Here is a 21,340-nt window from a genome sequence, read left to right as displayed (position 1 = left end):
ACTTCTTTTACCGGCAGTAGTCAAGTTTTGTTTTCGAATTAGCGGGTGCTCGTCGCGCCGAGTCGATTCTCGCGATACCGCGCATATCGACACTATCGACCGCGTCGTGGTCGTGATTCCGAATAATCGCGAGCGACCTCGGTGTATACGTGTGACATGAGCGGCAATGTGGCATCTGCGGCAAAAAGAGGATTTCTAACCTGACTCCTGGGCCTGGGGCGCGCTTAGGCGATCAGGGTGAAGGAGCGACACTATGTCCTAGAACGTGGATATATTTTCGTTTCGCACGGTGCACAGTAAGGAAATACGCGCGCGTATTGTTGTCAACTATGTCCGCATGCGGTGGACGAAGATGAATCTACCGTCGGTCGTTTTCGGGGTTCTCTGCTTCCTGGACGTGTTCAGGTCCTCCTACGCGTGGGACAACGACGACCTGGAGGTGTTCGACGTGGTCGAGGAGGTCAATCAAAATTTTTACGATGTGCTGGGTGTCACGCAGGTACTCCACTGTGCAGATATATCAAAATGTAACCACGCGAAGATGCGAGCTCGATTACGATTGATTGATTGACTCAAATTGTTTCTTTCCAGTCCGCGAACGCCTCGGAGATCAAGAAGGCTTTCAGGCGTCTGTCGTTGCAATTGCATCCGGACAAGAACTCGGCGGAGGATGCGGAACTGCAATTTAGAACGGTACTTTAGAAGTGGAAAGGCGGAAGATGCTCAAAGTTCGCGAATTTTAATATCTTGACAACTTGAAATTTTCCCTTTCAGTTAGTCGCTGTTTATGACATTTTGAAAGATCCCGGGAAACGGCAAAAGTATGATAACGTGCTCGTTAACGGGCTGCCGAATTGGCGGTCGGCGGTATATTACTATCGTCATGCCCGAAAAATGGGATTATTGGAGTTGATTGCTTTCTTGTTCATAGTCATCACGATAGGGCAATACTTCGTAGCTTGGGCGGTGTATATCGAAAAACGATATACTTGCGTGAGTAACACATCCTTTGCAATCAAGAGAGATGTCTTTTTTTTGTGAAATGAAAAAATTAGCATATTATATTATGATTACAGGAACAAGTTTTAGGTAGTAAACTTCAAAAGATGCAAAAGAAGAATAGAAAGAGTAAAATAGATATTCCAGACTTAGCCGACTTTTTAGAAAAGATTCCTACTCCAACTATATGGGACACTCTTCCAATTCAGTTACCAAAGTGGATAATAGGTTCCGTGATAGCTATACCTTCCACTATTTGTCTCGTCATTCAACTCCTGAAAGAAAGGAAAGAGAAGAAAAAGCAAGAGGAAGAGGAGGCATTGTAAGTATACAGCTGTTTTTTGCTATATAATTTACATCATAAATAACGTGAACGTAAGAAACTTGAATATCCGTTCCAGAGCGCAAGAGAACGAACAGCCTGAACCGGAAGTAACGTCGCGCGGCGTTAGGAAACGCAGGCCTGGCTTTACTCCGCAAGAAAGAAGCGGTAATAATTCTAAGGAAACCGTTAAAAAAGAGGAGTGCGATTATACGAATCACATCTACGAGAAGCCAACGGTGGCTGGTGGCTTATGGACTGATAACGATATATTAGAACTGATAAAATATGTGAAGAAGTATCCCGGTGGGACTCCAGAACGGTGGGAGAAAATCGCAAACGTTATGAATCGTACCGTCGCGGAAGTTACGCACATGGCTAAGAAGGTTATTACTGTTACATCAATTTTGTTTCTTAAATAAATCCTACAGTAAAAGTTGAGCCGCGTATACTTTACGTTAGGTGAAAGAGGAAGGTTTGAAGCCTGCTGAATCAGTGGAAGAAGCTTCCGCGGAAGAAAAACCGAAGAAGGTTAAGACTCGTAGTGAAAATACAGTAAGCACTGCTGAGTGGAGTCAGGAACAGCAAAGAGCACTGGAAGCGGCCCTGACGAAATATCCCAAAGGTGCATCTGTAGATAGATGGGAAAAAATTGCAAATTGCGTCGAGGGAAAGACAAAGGTACATTATTTATTTCTCTCCTTGCGGACTATATATAGAAATTTGTAAATCCAATATTTATCCATCATTATAATTTCAAAATTATAATTGTTTACAGGAAGAATGCCAGGTGCGCTATAAACAATTGGTGGAAATAGTGAAAAAGAAGCAACAATCTCAATAGTTCAATTTGTATAGAATCCTGTTTTCCCGAAAATGTATTTTGTACCATCGAGCCAAGAAATAGTATTACTGAATAATATCATAAGTGCGGAAGCGAACTTCAAAAGTGATATTTCCTGGTTACACAAAATATCAATTCGTCTCTTTTGAAAGATTATAAATGTCTTATAAATTCTTTTATACAAATGTTGTGTCAACCGTTACATGTAATACGAATATGCGTCCGTGGACAAACTCGGTTATTATAAGTCAGAGATAAATCTAAGAGAAGGAAAGAATAAGTTAAATAAGAAAAATCTTTCCTATGTCATCTTATTAAATGTTATTGAGAATGTATTTATTTAATAAATTTAATAATTAATCAAGAGGGGGAAGACTGAAAAGCGCATAATCTTAAATTAATGCCCTCTTCTCTAAAAAGACTGATTACTTAATGTATCATACTTTATCGAAGTAGATTTTTGATAAACGTTGAAAAGAGTATCGAAAATCCAATGTGACGTGAACGAATATGATTATATATTTACAATGTTTACAAGTATGTACACCATAAAGACCTGTAAATAATCCTCTTTATAACTGCATTCTTGTACATAATTCAATGATCGCATTACATTTCTCTAGTTTCATCGTTACACCATAATAAAATCAATTCAATATCTTCGCGATATCATAAACTGTCTTCATTCCTTGCTTCCTAATAAAGTATTTTTTTTTTACTTGAATCAAGAATTCTACATGTTACACTTGCAAAATAAAAGTGTTCTTTGTCCCACAAAGTCCTGTCATTTATAGGTGCAAGTTGTCGCTGCATAAAAATGATGAAAATACTATTTTAAGGGCTAAAATTGTCTGTTCTATGTCATTAAGGATTTCAGAAAAATACGCACATTGAATTACTATACCGGGACGATATTTACATAGATCATAAGCGTATTCCTTAATTACGTCGCCTGCGAACCCGCGATATTCTCCACGCGTTCGGCTCCTCGTACTTGTTGTAGAGCGGCTCCAGTCTTTGATTCTTTTTGAACTTGCTGAGTTTGGTCGGATCGCTGAACTTGAAGAACGCGGGTGCGAACTCCACCAGCCACTTCGGATCGATTGTCGTCACCTCTCTCATATACTCCTTAGTAGTCTGCACCAATTCGTGATAGATGACCCATTCCGGTTGGCGATTGAACAACGCGCTACTCGGATGAATGTACACCACTTGGCTGTCGACCAGCGTCCTGTATCCCTCCTGCGGGTCTTTCTTCGCGGCGTTTCTGAAGAATCCCGAGCACACCGCCTTCTGTATGCGCACTGTGTTCTTGCCGGCCGATACCACGTCCAATTTATGCCTGTCCATTATGCCCAGCAGTTGCTTACGCACATCTTGAGCACGCTTCAGTGTCCTTATCTGCACAAAGTTCTCGTAGCACCAAGCGTTACTCAGCTTGTTGTTCTTCCAGGAATTATAGACCGCCAATAAGGTCAGGTGATCACCCTCGGCTTGATTAAATTTCGCCTTTTTTTGATCGGCCAAGGCCTGCTTGTCCTTCGGCCGATAGAAAACGTTCTGCACGGACAGCATGCTGACGATAGTCAAAATTTCATCGGAGCACTGAAGGTGCACGCTCATGATCAGCATCTTGGATAGATTTGGCTCCAACGGAAATTCCGCCATTCGTCGGCCCAGACGCGTCAGCAGACCCTCGTTGTCGAGAGCGCTCAAGCTGTGCAACGACTCCAATGCCATGATCAGCGATTCCACTGGCGGCGCATCCATAAAATCGAAATGCAGAAGATCGTTGATGCCCATAGTCTTCAGTTGCAGCACGGTGGTGGCCAGATTCGTACGTTGTATCTCCGGGACCGGCGTGGGCAGCATCTCGTCTCTGTAGGCCCGCTCGGTGTAGAGTCGATAACACTTTCCAGGCCCGGTTCTGCCGGCTCGTCCGCTCCTCTGTTTCGCCGCCGCTTGGCTGATCGGCGTCACTATAAGACTGTCCATGCCGGTCTTGGAATTGTAGACCTTCTGCTTGACAAAACCCGGATCGACGACGTAGTAGATACCGTCGATCGTCAGGCTGGTCTCGGCGATGTTCGTGGCGATGACGACCTTGCGCGAGCCGGGTGGCGCTGGCTCAAATATTCTAGTCTGCATTTCCGAGGGCAAGGCCGAGTAGACCGGAAGAATAATGAGTTCCGGTACATCCGGGCCCAGTGACTTCATTCGCTCGTAAAGGATCTCACAAGCGGTGTCGATCTCCTCCTGACCAGTGAGGAAGAGCAGGATATCGCCTGGTGGTTCGCGCAGGTGGATCTGCATAACGGTGATCAGCGCGGCGTCCAGGTAATCGGTCTCCGGCTCCTTCGTGTACATCACCTCGACTTCGAACGTGCGCCCGGGTATGGTGAAGATCGGCGCCTCGAAGAAGTACTGCGAGAACTTAACCGCGTCCAGGGTAGCGCTGGTGACGATCAACTTGAGATCGGGCCTACGACCGACCGCCTGCTTCAGCAGGCCGAACAGCACGTCCGTGTGTATCGTGCGCTCGTGCGCCTCGTCCAGCATGATTACCGAGTATGTTTTCAGATCGAGGTCCATCAGGCATTCACGCAGCAACATACCGTCCGTCATGTACTTGATGCTGGTCTCCGGGCCGGTGCAATCCTCGAAACGAATGGTGTAGCCCACCTCCTGACCTAGACAGCAACCAAACTCCTCCGCCACTCTCTTGGCGACGCTCATAGTAGCGACACGTCGCGGCTGCGTGCAGCCGATCTTGCCGCGCGCGGTGAAACCGGCCTCCGCTAAATACTGCGTGATCTGCGTCGTCTTTCCCGAGCCGGTCTCCCCGATCACGATCAAGATCTGATTATCCGTCACGGCTTTCACCAGATCGTCGCGCAGCTTGTAGATTGGCAAGCTCTGACGCTGCTCCAACAGCGTCAGGTTGGTCTTCTTGCCGAACGATGACTTCTTCCCACCTATCACGTGCTTCTTCCACTCCGGCAAATCCTGCGTTTGCAGACCGATGCCACGCATGTTTGCCGCCAGCGTGCGACTCTCCGCTTCCGGTAACGGGTCTATCCAGTTTTTATTCAGGCCGGTGGGGACCGAGTCCATCTCCTGCTCGCGCTGCAACATCTTCTGCTCCCTGCGCTCCTTCGCCAGTGCGCTCTGCATCATCGCCGCCTGCGCCAGCGAACCATCCGGGTTCTTCACTATCCGCACGGGGCTGAGATCGCCCAGAGCTCTGCCGTGACCGTGCAGAAACGGCGGCTCCTCCTCGACGAGCTCGATCTCCACGTCCTCCTCCTCGTCGTCCTCCCGCGGCAGGATCCCGGTCTCCGTGTCGAATTCCGGCAACTCGCTTCTATCGATGCACGACGCGGCCAGCATCTGCTTGATCTCCCACTTCTCCGGCGACGACATGCGTTGCACGCGCTTCCTCGAATACGTCTCATCCTCGTCGTAGTTACCTTGAAGCTCCAGCAGGGAAGTGGGCCTGTCCGGATTGCGCAAGTGTTTCTCGTCCTCGTCCGCTTTCGCGATCGACACCACGGGATTTAAATCCCTCCCGGTTTCCTGATCGACATCCTTCATGCTCAGAGATACTTTCTGTCCACCGACGCTGAGAACCTTCACCAGAACCTTCTGTCCTCTTGAGACCACGTCGCTCGCGTTCGCCACTCGACCTTCTCGCCTCAATTGAGATATGTGAACTAGACCCTCCCAGCGGCGTCTTAAACCTTCCAGCTGGACGAAACAACCAAACGGCACGATGTTCGCGACCTTACCGGCGTAAATCTTACCCACCTCCGGCTCCGCGGAGAGCGTCTCTTCGGCGGATCTGGATCTGGATCTGTCGGCGTCGCGTCTCCTCGAGTGTCTCGCGTCTTTGCGATCGCGAGATGGCGATCTCTTGCGTTCCCGGGACCTGGAACGTCTCCTGCGTGTTCTGTCGTGTGATCTGTGACGCGTCCGCGATCTGGAACGCGTCCTAGATCTGTGTCGTCTCTCTCTTCGATCTCTCGGCGATCTGGATCTATGTCGTCTCCTCTCCCTCGACCTGCTTCTGCTTTTCCTTCCTCGCTTGCTCTTTTTCTCAACATTGTCAATTTTACCGTTGCTGACCTCGGTATTCGCGGACTGTTTCTTATTAGATGGTGCGAACGCCTCCAGGGAGGCCATAACGTCGTTAACGATATCCTCGTCCTTGGCGGTGTTGGCCTCGGAACGTGCATCCTCGTTCGGTAACGCCAGCGCTGGAAACTTTTGCGCCAATTCGTCCTGCTTGCTCGTAGACTTGGACGGCTTCTCGGTGGACGTTTTTGCAGGCTTCATGTGCTGTATTATTCTGAGGAGATTAGCTATGAAGGAGTCCGAGAACTCGGCCCCGTTCTCAATCAGCACCTTCTTGAACGGTGCAAACGTGCTGTTCTTCTCCGCCAGATGTATAATAAACTCGGCCAGGTCCTTGTCGTTCAATCCCAGGTGGTTCTCCAATTCCGTGCAGATTTTCGACACCAGAGACAGGTGCTCCAGCTTCGTAACCTCCTCCATTATTACGCGATGTTGCACAAGAGTTGCACAAACACACTTTTTTAACTTCTGTTATTTAAACTTGATTCTTGCGACTGAAAGTTGATGAGGGAGTTAAATAAGTGCGATGACGACCGATATTAGTGACGACAAGAACTTTTCGTTTACAATACTTACTTTCTCTCCACTTACAACGTCGAATTATAAAAACGAAAATACAAGCGGATAGACATTACTGCGGCGTCTAACCTAACCTAACCTCTCCGCCGTCCGGGCGCTGCCTATGATCTGCACTTGTGAATAGTGGTGCCAGCTGGTAGATGTTTTTTGGACTATCTCCTCCACGAGAGTTGGAGCTTGGAGCTCCTGATTTTAATTGGTTCTTCATGGTAATACGTCCATTCAATGCGCAGTCCAGTGACGTAGTGTGTAGTGACGTACATACAGTGGAAAGGGTTGTCAGTTGTCATTGCATGTCATCCGGAACCACTGTGCATGTGTACATTGACCTGACGTGAATTATATTATTTTTATATATTTTTTTTTGTTGCATTTTCAAGAGTAATTAAGTTAGAGGTAAAAGCGGTATTGGATTACGAGATGTTTATCCTAACGAAAAGCGGATTCCGAAAATTTATGGTAAATTACTTGTTTGACACACGGTCATATGCAGTATATATTTTTACATATTTTAATTTTTAAAATCATTTTCCGTTTATTTCCCGTTTCTGTTACATATATTACAGGTAAGCCGTGGAGGGGTGGCACTATCACAGCAATTAGCTAGGTAGTAGTGTTTTGTTTTACATAATTTCTAGTAATGGAGACATAGGTTTTTTATTTTTATACTTTGAAGACTTAAATTATCACTGTGCAATTAGCTACTATAAAATTAGCATCATAATTTGAATAATGGTGATTTTGTGAAATAATGGCGTTGAAGTTTTAATGTGTGACCGTTTAATTAAAGAAACAGATACTAATTATGTGTTTATGTTTCACAGGAGTACCACAGCTTTGTACGACAGCACCGAATATCAATATATACAGATTAGCAAAGTGCCAACGTTGCATTTTCAAGCGTCCTTGCCTCGTTTACCGATACCGAAGCTCGAAGACTCGTGTAGAAGGTATTTGAATGCGCAGAAACCTCTATTGAACAATGAGGAGTTGCAGAACACATCGTCTTGTGTCTCGAAATTCCTCACTAGCGAGGGACAAAGCTTGCAAAAGCTGTTACTCCAAAAAAATGCTGAGAATTCACACACCAGTTACATCACCGAACCGTGGTTCGACATGTATTTGCAAGATCGCAAACCATTGCCGATCAATTATAATCCTTTCTTAGTCTTCGTGCCAGAATCCGATCCAAAGTATGATGCGCAATTGGTGAAGGCGACAAATCTTGTCGTATCATCGATGAGATTCTTAAAATCGCTCAAGAATAATGTTCTAGAACCAGAGGTGTTTCATATGAAACCTGAGAAGTCAGATACCGAGTTATTTCGTAACGTCACAAGACTGATCCCATCTCGCTTTAGCTGGTATGGCGCTTATCTATTTAAGGTATGAATAAATTAGACGTTTTGTGCGAAACATTCTAAGATAAATTGATAGAAATTTGTTTAAAACAAATTTAACACGACAACTTTTTATTACAGGCTTTTCCTTTAGATATGTCTCAATACAAGAATCTGTTCAATACAACTAGAATACCGGAGTTGGGAAAAGATAGAATCTTTCATGATTCCTCAGCTAAACACCTGGTCGTACTGAGGAAAGGTCATTTTTATGCGTTCAACGTTTTGGATGCAAATGACTCCATTCGTAGCCCTAAAGAGATAGCTGCGTGCTTAAAAGCCATTTTGGAAGACGATAGGCCAGCAAATAGATATCCCGTGGGCATTCTTACGTCGTCAGAAAGGGACCAGTGGGCACGGGCACGCTCACATTTAGTCGAAACAGGGAATCAAGAAATTCTTCAGAAAATCGATTCGGCTGTATTCGTAATGATCTTAGATGATGAAATTATCGGTACCGACTACAACAAGTTAATTAGAACGTATTTACATACAGACGGCACCAATCGGTGGTTTGACAAGTCGTTTTCTCTCATTGTTTCTAAGGATGGTTATGGTGGGCTCAACTTTGAGCATTCATGGGGCGATGGTGTTGCAGTACTCAGATATTTCCAAGTGAGCGATATACCGTTTCGGCATATTAGGCATCGTTTAATGTAATTGACTGTAAAAATTTGAGAATTGCAAAATGTAAAAAAATCTTTGTCATTCTAGGATGTGAAAGCCGATATATCGAAGAAACCTAGATTTCATCCTAATGAAGTAGATGAACTTTCTAAAGAGAGCGTAAACGTAGAGAGACTACAATTCTCTATAGACGCGAAGAGCGAGAGTATCATCGATCAACAAAAGATAGATTATCGAGAGTGGGTAAATCGGCTGTGCGTTGATTTTATGATTTACGAAGAGTTTGGTAAGGAACAGTGTAAGAAGCTCGGGGTAAGTCCGGATGCCGTGATGCAGCTGGCATTCCAATTGGCATTGTATACCCTAGAAGGCAAATCGGTACCAACTTATGAATCTTGCAGCACAGCTGCATATAAACACGGCAGAACAGAAACTATCAGACCTTGTACGCTAGAGACTAAAGCGATCTGCGTCGCTATGACTCAGAAGCAAGTCGAGCTTTCTAAATCACAGCTAAAAAAGATGATACTTGATTGTAGCAAAGCTCACAACGTGCTTACGAAAGAGGCCGTGATGGGTAATTAGATTTGATTATTCAAGCAGCTTTCAAGTAAACGGATTTAAAAGAATGTGTATAAATTCGATGTGATACTTTACAGGCCAGGGATTCGATAGGCATCTATTCGTTTTGAGAAGAATTTCAGAGGAATCGGGTTCCGTTAAGCCAGCCATTTTTCAAGATCCAGCTTACAATGCTCTAAATTATAATATACTGTCTACATCTACTTTATCAAGTCCAGATGTAATGGTTGGCGGATTTGGACCAGTGGTACCCGATGGCTATGGAATCGGGTAAGACATTTATGTTAAGTTGTCATCACATTGGATATGATACAATTATTAGCACCTTGTTATATCCTTTAGATTATATTACTTTTTAAAACAGAGTTAATGTATTGTTTAGATATATGATCCAGGACAAACGTTTGGGTTCAGTCGTGACGAGTTACGAAGGCAGTCGTAACGCCAGTCAATATGTACAAGCGCTAGCACATGCGTTCAAGAGCATTCACGATGTGTTACATACATAATACAAGAATTATGGTTATGTAACTTGCCAGATATATTTAGTTATATCTTTATTTGAATGTAATTTTTCCGAGATCATTGACAGTTATTATTATATAATATTGTACATTTACAAGAATGTTTATAACGTTATTCATATCAGAGGTAGGCACAAGTCTCCTTTTTTGGAGTCTTAAACGGGGAAAGCAATAACGATGATGACTATTACCTCTGATAATCAGAAACTTTTATACAATTGTTAAATAAATATTTTTAATACTTTTTAAGAGATTGACAATGCGTTCTAATTTTTATAAACAACTACTTTCCCATCAAATAGCTAATGATTAGATACATGATTAGAATATAAAGGATAAATTATATTATGTATTGACTTTACTTACATCAACAAGGAAATATGTACATTAATTTATGCAAAAGCGAGCGCTATAACGCACTCAAAATATGAAACAAAAATTACGTTGCTTTCTAATATTGATAAAAACTATGGCCTATTGCAACTTTTACATATAATCTTCGCCATTATGCTTCGAAAAAAGTAGAATGATGCGTCCAAAACGATATAACAGGCGATATTCACAGATACAGAATGGATGTTAAGTCATCTAGAATCGCACGAGTATAATTACAGACATGCAATAATATACCAAATTCACACATTGGTATTTGGAAAATTCTTCTCTTTTCACAATGATTTCATAGATATGCAGTCATCCCTCTAGAATCTTCTTTACTGGTGACTAAATGTGGAATGGAACATTGTGATCCCGATAACACTCCATAGCTTATTCTCTGGTAATTTATGATAGCTTATCGCCCATCTTCACTTTGGATGTCTGAAAAGAAAATTTGTAAACATAAGTATATATATTCGCTATAGACACGTTTAGTCACATATTATTTTGACCATTTCTCATTGCATACCACTTTCATGACACGTCTTAACTTACCATATAAATACCAACGATTAAACCAAAGAGGCCTATAGCTGAACCAAAGATCTCGACTATAAGAATCTTTACGAAAAGGGCAGAGTTAGCCGCGTCGGCGAGAGCAGCGCCGGAGCCAACGATGCCGACTGCTATGCCACAGAAAAGATTGACGAGGCCAACGGCGAAACCAGCACCGAACATCAAGTACCCGGACAACCAGTTTTGATTTCTGATCTCCTCGTTGTCGAAAACTGTCGCATAATTAAATTTCTCGAGCATTCCAGATAGAACAATGGCAGTGATCAGGCCATAGATAGCTACAGCCTCGCAGAATATCACAGAAATCAAATTCTTTGTCTTGATTCTAGGAGCTTTCACGCCACCGCCAACAATAGACACTCCCGTTGTATGGATACCTCTGAAAAAGACAAATAAATTAAGAAATTTTGGCGTAACACGAGTTGAGCCTATTTGAAACTATAAATACATCTAACTTACAATGCCGCGCCTACTACGGACAGAGCTACCGACAGACCTATACCTAATGTGCACCACATATATGGAGAAGTATTCGTCAAGAACCTAAATTAGAAAACAAACATTAGGATCTCTTTACGCCGAGAATTCAATAAGATAAGAAACCACTGATACAAGACAAATGTATGAACATACCATCCAATGCTAACCTGCTCTCCCTTGCCAGTAAATACATAATACAAAACTGCAACATACAAAATATATAATATATTAAATATATGCATATATAAAATAGAAAAAGAAAGAAAAAAGAAATAGATAAGCTTGACACGAGATTGCTGGCAACGCGACGACATCATACATAGATAATTTGGGAAAAGATCAAACGCATGAAAGGCTCTAACGATACATTTCTTCGTTTATTAATTTATCATAATATACATGTAAAGCATACCTAAAATAAGGATCGTTGCCGAAGCGGTGATCGCGAATGTGTTACCCAATATGTATCTCATCGTCGCGATAGTAAGTCTCGCCGTTCACGCAATACGATATACGCAAAATCCCACGGTCTTCGAACACGGTCGAAACTCCGGGGAGAAGCCAAGTAGCCCGATACTCCCGGTAGTCCTTTCGTTTCTTGTCTTAACGAATCTTCGATCTCCACATCGAGAAGCTCACGAGAAAATCACGCACACCCGTCGCCGTCATGTGACGACTGCTCCGGATTCTAGTAACCGTTGGTGATTTTTTTTTTCACTATCGAGGGGAAAAGGGAATCACGCGCAGCGAAAATGCGGTCTGTTCTTTTTAACTGTACCTATTGGAGGCATTTTCTGCAACCCGAAACGAGACGGACGTATATTCGATTGGAAAGATAAAGAGCGAAAAAATTACTTGAGTGCAGAAAGTGCAAGTAAAACGAGCTGATGTTCAGATTGCCTAAACTCCAATTAATTTAAAATAATCGACGTTTATAACTCGACCAATAAAATCGCGGCAAAATTTCTAATTCTATAATTTATTCTCAACCTTTTTAATCTTTCTTTTACGTATTAGATAATAAGATTAATAAATTCTATTCGTGTTAAAAAAATTATATTTAATAAGTTAATTCGTGAAAGACGTTCTAAAAAAACAGCGATTTCAATTAAACTCTCATCAATTTAATCGATGACTGAATTGCTTAAAGCAAAATTTTTAAATTATATAATTTGCTGTTCCAGATCTTTTTTTTCCATATATTAAACGACAAAAAATTAATATCTTTGTTCATGTTAACAAAAAAGTACAAGTATCAATTATTGATAAGTTAATCAGAGTTTAGTCGAAGTTATCTTAAAAACACTCTTCCATTAAAAACGCGATCATTCACTATTTTGGAGAATCCAATTTAAATTTACTTTATAATTACTGCTAGAAACTACTTTGGTGTTGCGAAATGATAGCAAAAAAATTGCAACAGTTATACATTATCTTGTATTACATTTCCTTTTCGTTTATCAAAAGTCGCGGCGGTTTCTTTCCTTTGCTTAAGTACATTAATAATTCTCTATTATCGCTCCTGCAAATGCATCTACACGTTCCATCAATGCGCGAAGGAACGAGATTTTTGCTCAATTTTCTATAAACGAAAGCATCGGGCGCGTTTCGCAAGAGTGAACGCCAGTCAGCCTAATTTTAGAAATCCGTCGCATTCGTGTCTCTGTTTCGCGACGAGGAGGCAGATCCCGCCGATGTTTCATTAAACGCACAATCGATCGGTTCTGATAACGATTGGTAATGTCTCTGACGAGAAAAGGGTAAGCCAGCTATACTTTTCGATCCCGGCTACGACAGGCTGTCGTCCCACCTTCGTCCAGATTCGTTCTGAGTCGTTCTCCCATTCGTTGCAAAACCGGGACAGTACTCCGCCTAATGACAAATTCCACGAACGGTGCGCTACCGCAACCGGGCTGTTCGCTCGTACTCTATTTCTGTCTGTGATTAAATTTACAGAATTAAATTTAGAGAAACGATGAAAACACGTTCGTGGCTGCGACTCGTCTGCGAAAAATTGGAGTCGCCGTCCTGCGTTCGTCGGTTAATTTCGAAACATGAATTTTATGCATTAATTATTATATATTATATTAGCATACAATATCATACACACAAACGCGTTCGCAGTAATAAACTTTAATGTACAGACCACTCGGAAATATCTGTTTTTCGATAACAAGTTTTTCCAATAAATGATAGTATAGAGATCCCATACATTTCCTGGCGAAAATATTCCTACACAAATGATCATAATATGACATCAATTTCTGGAAAGAATATTATATCTTTCTGAATATCGTCGTTCTCATTGTATTTCTAATTAGTTATTCCGAGTATAATTCTCATTTCTACAAAGACGATTGTTTCTTCAGATCAAATGTATGGTATAAATAAACATCGTTATCTTTTTCATTTTTCGATATTATTCGTTTCAACGCAGCGCCGGCCATTTAAAAGAAATTAAGAATTTACATTTATTTCATTGCAAAAACATATCGTTTTCTTTCGAATTTCGTATCAAATGGAGCATTAAAAATTGTTTTTTTTTTTATCGTTCACCTGCTGTGTTACAGAAACATCACGCTCGATGAATTTCGTCGTGCCGTACATAACGCCGTCTCGCAGGAGGAGTCGCTCGCGACTCGATTGGCGAAGCTATCCGCGTCGGGCGACAGGCGAGGAATGGTCGGGATGCTTGTAGAAATGCCCTATGTGGCGGACTTAAAACTGGGTGATTCGTACGAGGGTAAGGACGATGCGCAGGCCGCGCGGCTGTACGAAAGATCGTTCGGGGCGACGATGGAGCCCAGAGACGAGCACGCCGAGGAGATTAAAACCTGTAATATTCTCACGCAAGCACTGTTTGCGGCTGGTGCGAACAGTAGAGTGTTTCTAGATGCGATCTGCGAGCGCGCTAGACGCTTCTACAGCCTGCGCGCTTACGCGAGCTGCCTGCGAGACTGCGACTGCATGTTGGCGCTTTCCGCGAGTCTCTATGACAACTCCGCGGAGAACGTTAAGTACTTCGTGCAACGTAGGAAGGAATGCCTTCAACTAGAGCGGGAGTGTTCCCGGAAGTTGGAAGCTACGTCCTCCAGGAAACGCGGCGCCCGTGGAAGGACATCTTCCAACTCCTCTTCCTTTTCCCGTTCTTCTTCCAGCAGCGCATTGCCCACCGTCGACGGCAAGCCGCACAGCTGTCTCACGAGTTGTTCGGATGGCGTTGAGCTGCGATTCGACGAGACCAGGGGCCGGCACCTCGTAGCTGCAAGAGACATCAGACCAGGGACTGTACTCATTGTCGACCGGCCGTTTTCCTTTAGTACGGATCCACCGGCTCTCGGCAGGAATTGTTTGCATTGCCATGCCACACTTAAATTAGAAGACAGCGTTAGAATTCCGTGCCGTGATTGCCAAACAGTTAGTAGAGCGCATGATTTATATTTGCGCATGCCACGCGCCATGTACATAGCGTCAGATCTGATTACCCATACCGTTGCCTGTTAGTTTCCACGTTAATTTGTTTATCTTTTTATTTTGACTTCCGGTGATTCTTCCTGCAATTTTTACAGATCCTTGGATATAAATTTTATATTGCGTTCTCCAGGTGGCCTTTTGCACAGAAACGTGTCGCAAAGAAGCGTGGGAAAAATATCACCGATACGAGTGCTCAGTATTCAATTACTTTTTCAAAAATTCAAACAACGAACGTCAACAAACATCCTATCTCTTGCTGGCTTATCGTATGACGGTCACACAAGCGTTATCGCTATCAAACAGCGCTACATGCGTTTTGAATCCTGATTTCCTACGATATCACGCTAACGGTAACGCAAAAGATAAAGATGATGACATTAGCAAGGAATGCACGGACTTGGGATCGAAGGAGACGTATAGTCCTCTCGATTACCGAACGGTGTTTCAACTGGAGACTCATTGCGCCGATGTCGAACCTAGCGTGAATCTCATTCGCGCCATCGAGGCGATCTTTCTTGCGAAATGCTTGATCTCGGTTTTGAACAAACTGGACGTCGTCTGCACGAGGGAGACGTTTGTTTCGTTGGCTGTGGCTATGCTGCACCATTTGCAGGCGATTAACTGCAACGCGTACGAGATCATCGAGAACGTCCACGACGAGGCAACGCGTGTCTGGGAGCCTAGGAACATCGGTGCGGCGATCTACACCACGGTCAGTCTCGTGAATCACAGCTGTTATCCCAACGTGGTTCGCCACTCCTATCCAAATGGTAAGCAATCAGGAACATGACGAAGAGATGAACGAAGTTCTAATTCTCACGTTACAGGAATAGTCGTGGTCAGAGCATTGCGCTTCATCGGCAAAGGATGCGAGATACTCGATTGCTACGGACCTCACTTTCTCAGCGAGAGCAAATTGAACAGGCGTGAGTTCTTGTGGAAGAAGTATCGATTCCTGTGCGGATGCGACGCCTGCAAGCAGAACTGGAAACTTCCGCTACCCGAAACGACGTGTTACAAGTGCGCGGCGTGTTCGGAATCGACGGGTCTCTCGATCACGAACGCGAAGGTGACGAATCATCGGTGCGCCAAATGTGAGAAAATGATTGATTTGAAAAGAATCGAGAAGCAACTTCAAAAATCGATTCAAAAGAGACTGAGCGCCATCGCGAAAATGTATGAGGGTAATTACAGAGACGCGATGCCTCTGCTATTCGAGCACGCGGACTTTGTCAACAAACACTTGGCTGAACCGAATATCGAAGGTATCAAAACAGAACAATGTATCGTCCAGTGTTACAATTCTCTTGGCTCTATTTCTGTGTAATACTCCCTTAGTCGGTTTATAACAATTATTATAACAATTATTTATAGTGAAATTATTTCAATTTATTCTACAGCTTTGTGAAAAACGCGGCACAATTCACTAGGAATAGATACTTCCAGTTTTCTATTCCTGGAAAGAAAAATTATGCAAACAGCATAACTAAAAAATACACAGAACAATGATCCTCAATTGCACTCTCATTTACGATCACTGTAACGCGAGGCAATGCAACATTAGACTAAGTAATTAAGAAACATAATTCCGTGGTAAAATGCGTGTTACAAAACGAGTTATTCAAGAGTTAATCAATTCAACGATAATCATAGGTCATCAGCATCTATATAGAATGCCGAAGATAATAAAAAATCGAGCCCGAATTACATCTTTTGAATTGAATAACCCGGTTGCACAAACGCGTATTTTATGTACGATATACCTCCTTCATGCTCATACTATAAAAACGGGTGACGTAACATATCAGGACCATTGCTTCTCAATAGCGATACATATACCTTACTTGCGTGAGAAAGACAAGAGTTATGTACATTAATTTCATCATATACATTGGTAAAGTACATCCTTTAACTCAGTTCATTAAAACACAGAGATGTAATAATAAATTCAACTAGAATCCGGTGATGACGATTTAGGCATTTGATTACCACATGTGCGTTTCTCTAATTTCGCTAATGATGTGACCTGCTTGAGTCAATGCCTGTTGAATAAGAGCAATCGTTAGAGATCAATTATTATAAAGAGGCTTTGTAGTTAACTTTTTACGTACCTTAAGCATGTCTGCTGTTTCTTTACGCCTAACAGCGATGTGTTCGCTCTCAATCAACAAGGCCTCAGCCTGATCTGATTTGTACAAATGTGTGACAAGTTCGCTTTGTAGATTATCTTTCACATAGTTGACTAGGAAATGCATAACAGCCTTTGGTACACTATCCTGGATGGATTTCCGTACAATATAAAAGTATGATCTTATGAGCCTTTCTGCGAACAACGAAAGAAAGAAAATTGAAATTAAAGTTTGTTAACATAATGTTTATGACTTTTAATACGATACACTTCCTTACCGATAATATCACAATCCCGTTGCTCACGATCGCTAAGTTTTCGAGATGTCTGTATCGGTACCGCCGGGAGCAGATTCACTGGTTTTTGTTGCGGGGATGCTTTTTGCAGTTCGATCGCTGGATTCGGGGAGTTACTATTTTCACGCATTCTAACTGGAGAACCATCCGCGGAACTAGTTGACTCCGTTCTTCCCTGTAGTAAGCTACTTAGCAACCAGTTATTTTGCTGTCCTTGCTGTTCTCTAATCTGATTGGAAACAGAGTTCATCTCATCTTGATTATTGACTGATTTTACAATCTGTTACAAATACATTTTACTATTAAATGCAAACACGACGTGAGAAAGTAGAAGTGGCTCGGATAAAATGTTGAATAAACTGATGGACATGCAAACGTTGCTATCCACATTTAAATCATTATTCTTGAAAGAATAACTTTATCAATTAATTAAAAGATAATAAATTGGTATAAATTTCACAAAAACGACACTAAATGGAGATTATTACTTACAGTATCATTGGTAATTATAGTATTGGATGCTGAAGTTAATCGTTTGTTGTGCCTCAAGTGATCTACATCAGTATCTTTCAGTAAAGATGACACAAATGCTGCATCTTTGTGAAAGTCGGGATGCTTAGTGTTAATGTATGCCAATTCTATGGCAACCAAGTTCTCTACCTTTTATTTAAGAAATCAAATCAGCATGTGAGTATAAAGAACGTGTTACGGATACATATACTCAGTAAATATTTTAGTTTACCATTGAATTGGTAGGTGGGAGTCGTCTACGTAGCAAATGCGTAACAACATCGACGATACGCTCGTGCAGTTTAGGGAAACGTAGTATCTCCTGTTGCACTTCAGTACCACAATGCTGTATTATACTCTGCAGTTCTTCATGCACAAGCTCTACGCACCGTAACGAAGGATCCTCCAACTTTCGTATTTGCCGTTTAACTAATAATTCAAAAGAAACTTCTGGCACAAAGAGAGCCGGTCTTGGACCGGTTGCATTGCGAATAGCGGTCAATATGTCACTTTTACTGAGATCTGCCAGTGGATTAATCGAATCGAGCGTTTTACCAAACGCCTCGTGAAATATATAGCAAATGCGAGCGCCGCCGCACAGCGCGGTGGTGTCTATGTTTCTCGCCGTTCCCTCTATCGTAGCGCAATAGCTGTTTGCAAACTTTGTAATGATCTGTAGCAAGGTTTGGCTTTTGTCTTCGACATCTCCACCATAGGAATTAAGCAAGGTTTGATACTGCCCGACCATTGTATTCACTCTGTTCTGTTTTCAAAAAACACAAGCTCTACCAAATTATGCTTACTTTAGTAGATTAGATTCTAGCTATATCCTATAATTCGACAATTCTACTATTAATATTCTTACCTTCAACTCTGGCAAGCAATCCCTAATATGTTGCATAAGTAAACGATTAAGAGTTTTTGCTAAGTAAGGAGTGCCGTTTCTGTTAGCCAAAGTTGGATATTTACGTTGCAAGAATGTGGCTTCATCCTTCAACGCTTCCTTAATACTCTTGTTATTCATTATATCTTGTTGAGAACGATTGACTACACCTATAATACCCAATTTTACCGGGATGACTCTGCCACATAGAATATCTATAGCGTCAGTCCCTAAAAGAAGAGAAACAATGTATGCGTACAATCGGTTGTCTTTGACAAATTCGAAACTGCAAAAAAAATTTCGAAACTGTGGAAAATTTACCAGCATCCATGAGATCTAATTTTGTAACGACTGCCAGCGTTCGTCTGCCATCTGGATCAACGTCTTTGCTGAACTTTAAACTCTCGCTTGTAGCCATGTCAGTATTGGCAGTGACAACTGCTAAAATTATAGAGTTCGGACTACATATGTACTTTGATACGAGCTCATGTATCTGAGACTCGATGTCTTCCGGCTGGTCACCCACTGGCACTTTCGTAATACCAGGTAGATCTATAAGCGTCAGATTAACAACAGACGTCGAATATATTTTAAGATTAATTGGTTCTGGACAGATTCCTTTGTTAGCCCCAGCCATTCTGTCAGTTTCGGCCTCGATCTCCATGCGAATGTCATCGAAATCCTTGTAAATCCTGTTCTTTGTGTGCAGAAACATTCCCCATTCCTCCAAGTCCAGGGTGCCATTCTCGGCGCTTCTGTGTTCTCGATCGTCTCTCGGTGTATATACAAGTTGCAGTATTAACGGACGTCGCGTGACGATACCGGTCCCTCGTGGTAGAAAAGAACGGCCCACCAAGCTCTCTATTACAGATGACTTCCCTGAACTCTGAAAAATTCAATATTTGCTTTTACATTGTATTCGACAATACCCTTGGATCATCTTTTGAGTCACTTTGACTCTTCATGATTAGAATAAGATGAAAATTTCTTTGAGAGTGGCTATATCCAAATCGTAATATTTGCCTCTTAACTGATTATAAATAAGTAAAAGTAAACATGCTTAAGGAAACCGTAAGATTCAAGCAAGCTACGATATTATTTTCCTCAATTCTAACACCGACGGATAGTAAGCAACTTACAATGAATAGCCTGTCGTTGTTACATTGTTCATAACAAAGAAAAAAAATTTGAATGCTTGTCGACAAAATTCAAATGTCCAACCGTCGCTAGATCCGCTCCTTTCGAAAGATTGCACCCTTTCTCTCTCTCTGTCGGAATTTTCTCTCTTACCGGAGAAGTCACATATTTTGTTTAATCTTGAGAGCAACGAGGGTAGCAAAGTCCATCAGGTGAAAGGGGCGGACCTGCCGTTTCATTGTTATCGCGGTTCGGCTCGCGGTTTGGCCGCGGGCCGAAGAAAGACTCCGGCTAACCTGCGTGCCCAGAACGACGATCTGCGGCAGTTGCAGCGCGGTAGCGCCGACGGTGTTGAACACGTCCTGCAGCTTGTTTATCACAGGTATCAGGGCCTCCATGGTGGTGCGGATGGAGCGACGATGAAGCCTCCGCGCGTCGCGTCGACGAGCGAATCGATCGGGACGACGGTCGGTCGGTTTCGGTTACGAAGCCGGGTTCGAGTAACGCTCTCGCGCTCCCCTTAGTCCCCTTTCTTCTCCACCCCTCGACCGTTCAGCTCTCGTCTACAATAGTCGACATGCGTCGCGACTCCGTGACGGAAGCGGATATTCCGATTTCAATGATTGACGATGATGCGCCGAATGACCGTAAACTCAACTCGAAATAACTCTACCGCCACGACTCCGCAGAATGATGCACACCTGATTCCGTATTCCGTCACCCCTTCCTGTACTCCATACCGCGCACACGCGTGCGCGTTTTTGATAGTGTGTGACGTGACACACGTATGATGGTATGTATACATACATACGATACTTGCTGCGATACTCGTCGCGTGCGTATGCGTCGTGACGGCATGACGGCATGACGCGCGCATCCATTGTTTCGATTCCCGCCTCTTTTTCGAGCCATCTGTTCGCTTCGCTCTCGTTCGAGGGGAAACTTATTCAGAATTGTTTCGCGTACGAGCACGTAAATCCATTGTTCCAATTCCGCCTTCGGTCGCCCTCGTTTAAAGGAAATTTTTAAATCATTTTCAATTTATGAATATGCATTCCTCGTATTCCAATCTTTTCTGTAACAGATAAACATTAATTATCTTTATTACTCTGTATCCTCTAAATGTCTAAATGTTAGTGTAGTAAATGTTAATGTTAGTGTATGTATAGTAGCGATAAAAAAAGGTCAATCTCCTATTCTTCTAGTGAAATCGCATGGAGATGTAAATGTTCATTTGTTACCACGAGTAATCAATTCAGAATAATCTCTTTGCAAAACAATTAAACGACTCGCTTAATTCGAGAGTTCTTTGAGTACGTCGCGGCTGCAATCCATAATCCATCACTGAATAATTTCCATTTTTTTTATTTTTATAACCTAATCGAAATTTCTACAGTGACATATCAATTTTTGCTCCGTGTTGTGAGATATAATTGTAAATGTGCGATGCATGTTTAAAAATGCGTT

At 42.6% G+C, this 21,340-nt stretch overlaps 6 protein-coding genes across 7 annotated transcripts; 3 read left to right on the top strand and 3 right to left on the bottom strand.

The window, feature by feature from the left end:
• The first annotated feature begins 179 nt into the window (after positions 1 to 179).
• Positions 180 to 2,529, top strand: LOC139808698 (dnaJ homolog subfamily C member 1). Its single transcript, XM_071770953.1, has 7 exons — positions 180 to 499; positions 592 to 693; positions 775 to 993; positions 1,077 to 1,321; positions 1,401 to 1,707; positions 1,784 to 2,002; positions 2,100 to 2,529. Exons 1-7 carry the CDS (start codon positions 338 to 340, stop codon positions 2,163 to 2,165), a joined length of 1,320 nt encoding a protein of 439 aa, XP_071627054.1. The 5' UTR covers positions 180 to 337; the 3' UTR covers positions 2,166 to 2,529.
• Positions 2,530 to 2,661: 132 nt separating this feature from the next.
• Positions 2,662 to 7,018, bottom strand: Pea (ATP-dependent RNA helicase pea). Its single transcript, XM_071770948.1, has 2 exons — positions 6,876 to 7,018; positions 2,662 to 6,793 (listed from the first exon to the last, which is right to left on the bottom strand). Exon 2 carries the CDS (start codon positions 6,717 to 6,719, stop codon positions 3,105 to 3,107), a length of 3,615 nt encoding a protein of 1,204 aa, XP_071627049.1. The 5' UTR covers positions 6,720 to 6,793; positions 6,876 to 7,018; the 3' UTR covers positions 2,662 to 3,104.
• A 133-nt stretch (positions 7,019 to 7,151) lies between these two features.
• Cpt2 (Carnitine palmitoyltransferase 2) lies at positions 7,152 to 10,264 on the top strand. The gene is made up of 7 exons (XM_071770952.1): positions 7,152 to 7,337; positions 7,445 to 7,485; positions 7,703 to 8,264; positions 8,360 to 8,893; positions 8,993 to 9,482; positions 9,565 to 9,757; positions 9,870 to 10,264. The coding sequence occupies exons 1-7, from the start codon at positions 7,299 to 7,301 to the stop codon at positions 9,994 to 9,996; spliced, it is 1,986 nt and encodes a 661-aa protein (XP_071627053.1). The 5' UTR covers positions 7,152 to 7,298; the 3' UTR covers positions 9,997 to 10,264.
• On the bottom strand, positions 10,028 to 12,125 carry LOC139808700 (V-type proton ATPase 21 kDa proteolipid subunit c''). Its single transcript, XM_071770954.1, has 5 exons — positions 11,858 to 12,125; positions 11,599 to 11,647; positions 11,425 to 11,508; positions 10,945 to 11,344; positions 10,028 to 10,830 (listed from the first exon to the last, which is right to left on the bottom strand). Exons 1-5 carry the CDS (start codon positions 11,916 to 11,918, stop codon positions 10,795 to 10,797), a joined length of 630 nt encoding a protein of 209 aa, XP_071627055.1. The 5' UTR covers positions 11,919 to 12,125; the 3' UTR covers positions 10,028 to 10,794.
• Positions 12,126 to 12,279: 154 nt separating this feature from the next.
• Positions 12,280 to 17,291, top strand: LOC139808696 (SET and MYND domain-containing protein 4). The gene is made up of 4 exons (XM_071770951.1): positions 12,280 to 13,205; positions 14,016 to 14,862; positions 15,050 to 15,689; positions 15,747 to 17,291. Exons 1-4 carry the CDS (start codon positions 13,186 to 13,188, stop codon positions 16,244 to 16,246), a joined length of 2,007 nt encoding a protein of 668 aa, XP_071627052.1. The 5' UTR covers positions 12,280 to 13,185; the 3' UTR covers positions 16,247 to 17,291.
• Positions 16,209 to 20,617, bottom strand: Drp1 (dynamin related protein 1). 2 transcript variants are annotated; one of them, XM_071770949.1, is made up of 8 exons: positions 20,170 to 20,617; positions 19,058 to 19,622; positions 18,719 to 18,966; positions 18,086 to 18,616; positions 17,836 to 18,003; positions 17,326 to 17,623; positions 17,031 to 17,242; positions 16,209 to 16,961 (listed from the first exon to the last, which is right to left on the bottom strand). In XM_071770949.1, exons 1-8 carry the CDS (start codon positions 20,269 to 20,271, stop codon positions 16,905 to 16,907), a joined length of 2,181 nt encoding a protein of 726 aa, XP_071627050.1. In that variant the 5' UTR covers positions 20,272 to 20,617; the 3' UTR covers positions 16,209 to 16,904. The 2 variants fall into 2 exon arrangements, with proteins under 2 accessions (XP_071627050.1, XP_071627051.1); XM_071770950.1 differs by having other exon boundaries at positions 17,326 to 17,572; positions 20,170 to 20,614.
• Positions 20,618 to 21,340: the final 723 nt, after the last annotated feature.

This window comes from Temnothorax longispinosus, chromosome 2 (genome assembly GCF_030848805.1).
Source record: "Temnothorax longispinosus isolate EJ_2023e chromosome 2, Tlon_JGU_v1, whole genome shotgun sequence".
Taxonomy (NCBI): Eukaryota; Metazoa; Arthropoda; class Insecta; order Hymenoptera; family Formicidae; genus Temnothorax; species Temnothorax longispinosus.
Note: the sequence above shows the minus strand (reverse complement) of the source record. Positions and strands in the feature narration are given on the sequence as shown.

Excerpts from the sequence above, each read along its gene's own strand:
- Drp1 (XM_071770949.1), bottom strand. The coding sequence starts at position 20,271 with ATGGAGGCCCTGATACCTGTGATAAACAAGCTGCAGGACGTGTTCAAC. Across the intron at positions 18,967-19,057 it reads ATTAGATCTCATGGATGCTG|GGACTGACGCTATAGATATT; the intron begins GTAAATTTTCCA and ends CTCTTCTTTTAG. Across the intron at positions 18,004-18,085 it reads TCCCACCTACCAATTCAATG|GTAGAGAACTTGGTTGCCAT; the intron begins GTAAACTAAAAT and ends CTTAAATAAAAG.
- LOC139808700 (XM_071770954.1), bottom strand. The coding sequence starts at position 11,918 with ATGAGATACATATTGGGTAACACATTCGCGATCACCGCTTCGGCAACG. Across the intron at positions 11,345-11,424 it reads TCCGTAGTAGGCGCGGCATT|AGGTATCCATACAACGGGAG; the intron begins GTAAGTTAGATG and ends TGTCTTTTTCAG. Across the intron at positions 10,831-10,944 it reads TAATCGTTGGTATTTATATG|ACATCCAAAGTGAAGATGGG; the intron begins GTAAGTTAAGAC and ends TTTTCTTTTCAG.
- LOC139808696 (XM_071770951.1), top strand. The coding sequence starts at position 13,186 with ATGTCTCTGACGAGAAAAGG. Across the intron at positions 14,863-15,049 it reads CGTGCCGTGATTGCCAAACA|GTGGCCTTTTGCACAGAAAC; the intron begins GTTAGTAGAGCG and ends TGCGTTCTCCAG. Across the intron at positions 15,690-15,746 it reads TCGCCACTCCTATCCAAATG|GAATAGTCGTGGTCAGAGCA; the intron begins GTAAGCAATCAG and ends CTCACGTTACAG.
- Cpt2 (XM_071770952.1), top strand. The coding sequence starts at position 7,299 with ATGTTTATCCTAACGAAAAGCGGATTCCGAAAATTTATG. Across the intron at positions 7,338-7,444 it reads GCGGATTCCGAAAATTTATG|GTAAGCCGTGGAGGGGTGGC; the intron begins GTAAATTACTTG and ends CATATATTACAG. Across the intron at positions 8,265-8,359 it reads ATGGCGCTTATCTATTTAAG|GCTTTTCCTTTAGATATGTC; the intron begins GTATGAATAAAT and ends TTTTTATTACAG.
- Pea (XM_071770948.1), bottom strand. The coding sequence starts at position 6,719 with ATGGAGGAGGTTACGAAGCTGGAGCACCTGTCTCTGGTGTCGAAAATC.
- LOC139808698 (XM_071770953.1), top strand. The coding sequence starts at position 338 with ATGCGGTGGACGAAGATGAATCTACCGTCGGTCGTTTTCGGGGTTCTC. Across the intron at positions 500-591 it reads ATGTGCTGGGTGTCACGCAG|TCCGCGAACGCCTCGGAGAT; the intron begins GTACTCCACTGT and ends GTTTCTTTCCAG. Across the intron at positions 994-1,076 it reads TCGAAAAACGATATACTTGC|GAACAAGTTTTAGGTAGTAA; the intron begins GTGAGTAACACA and ends TTATGATTACAG.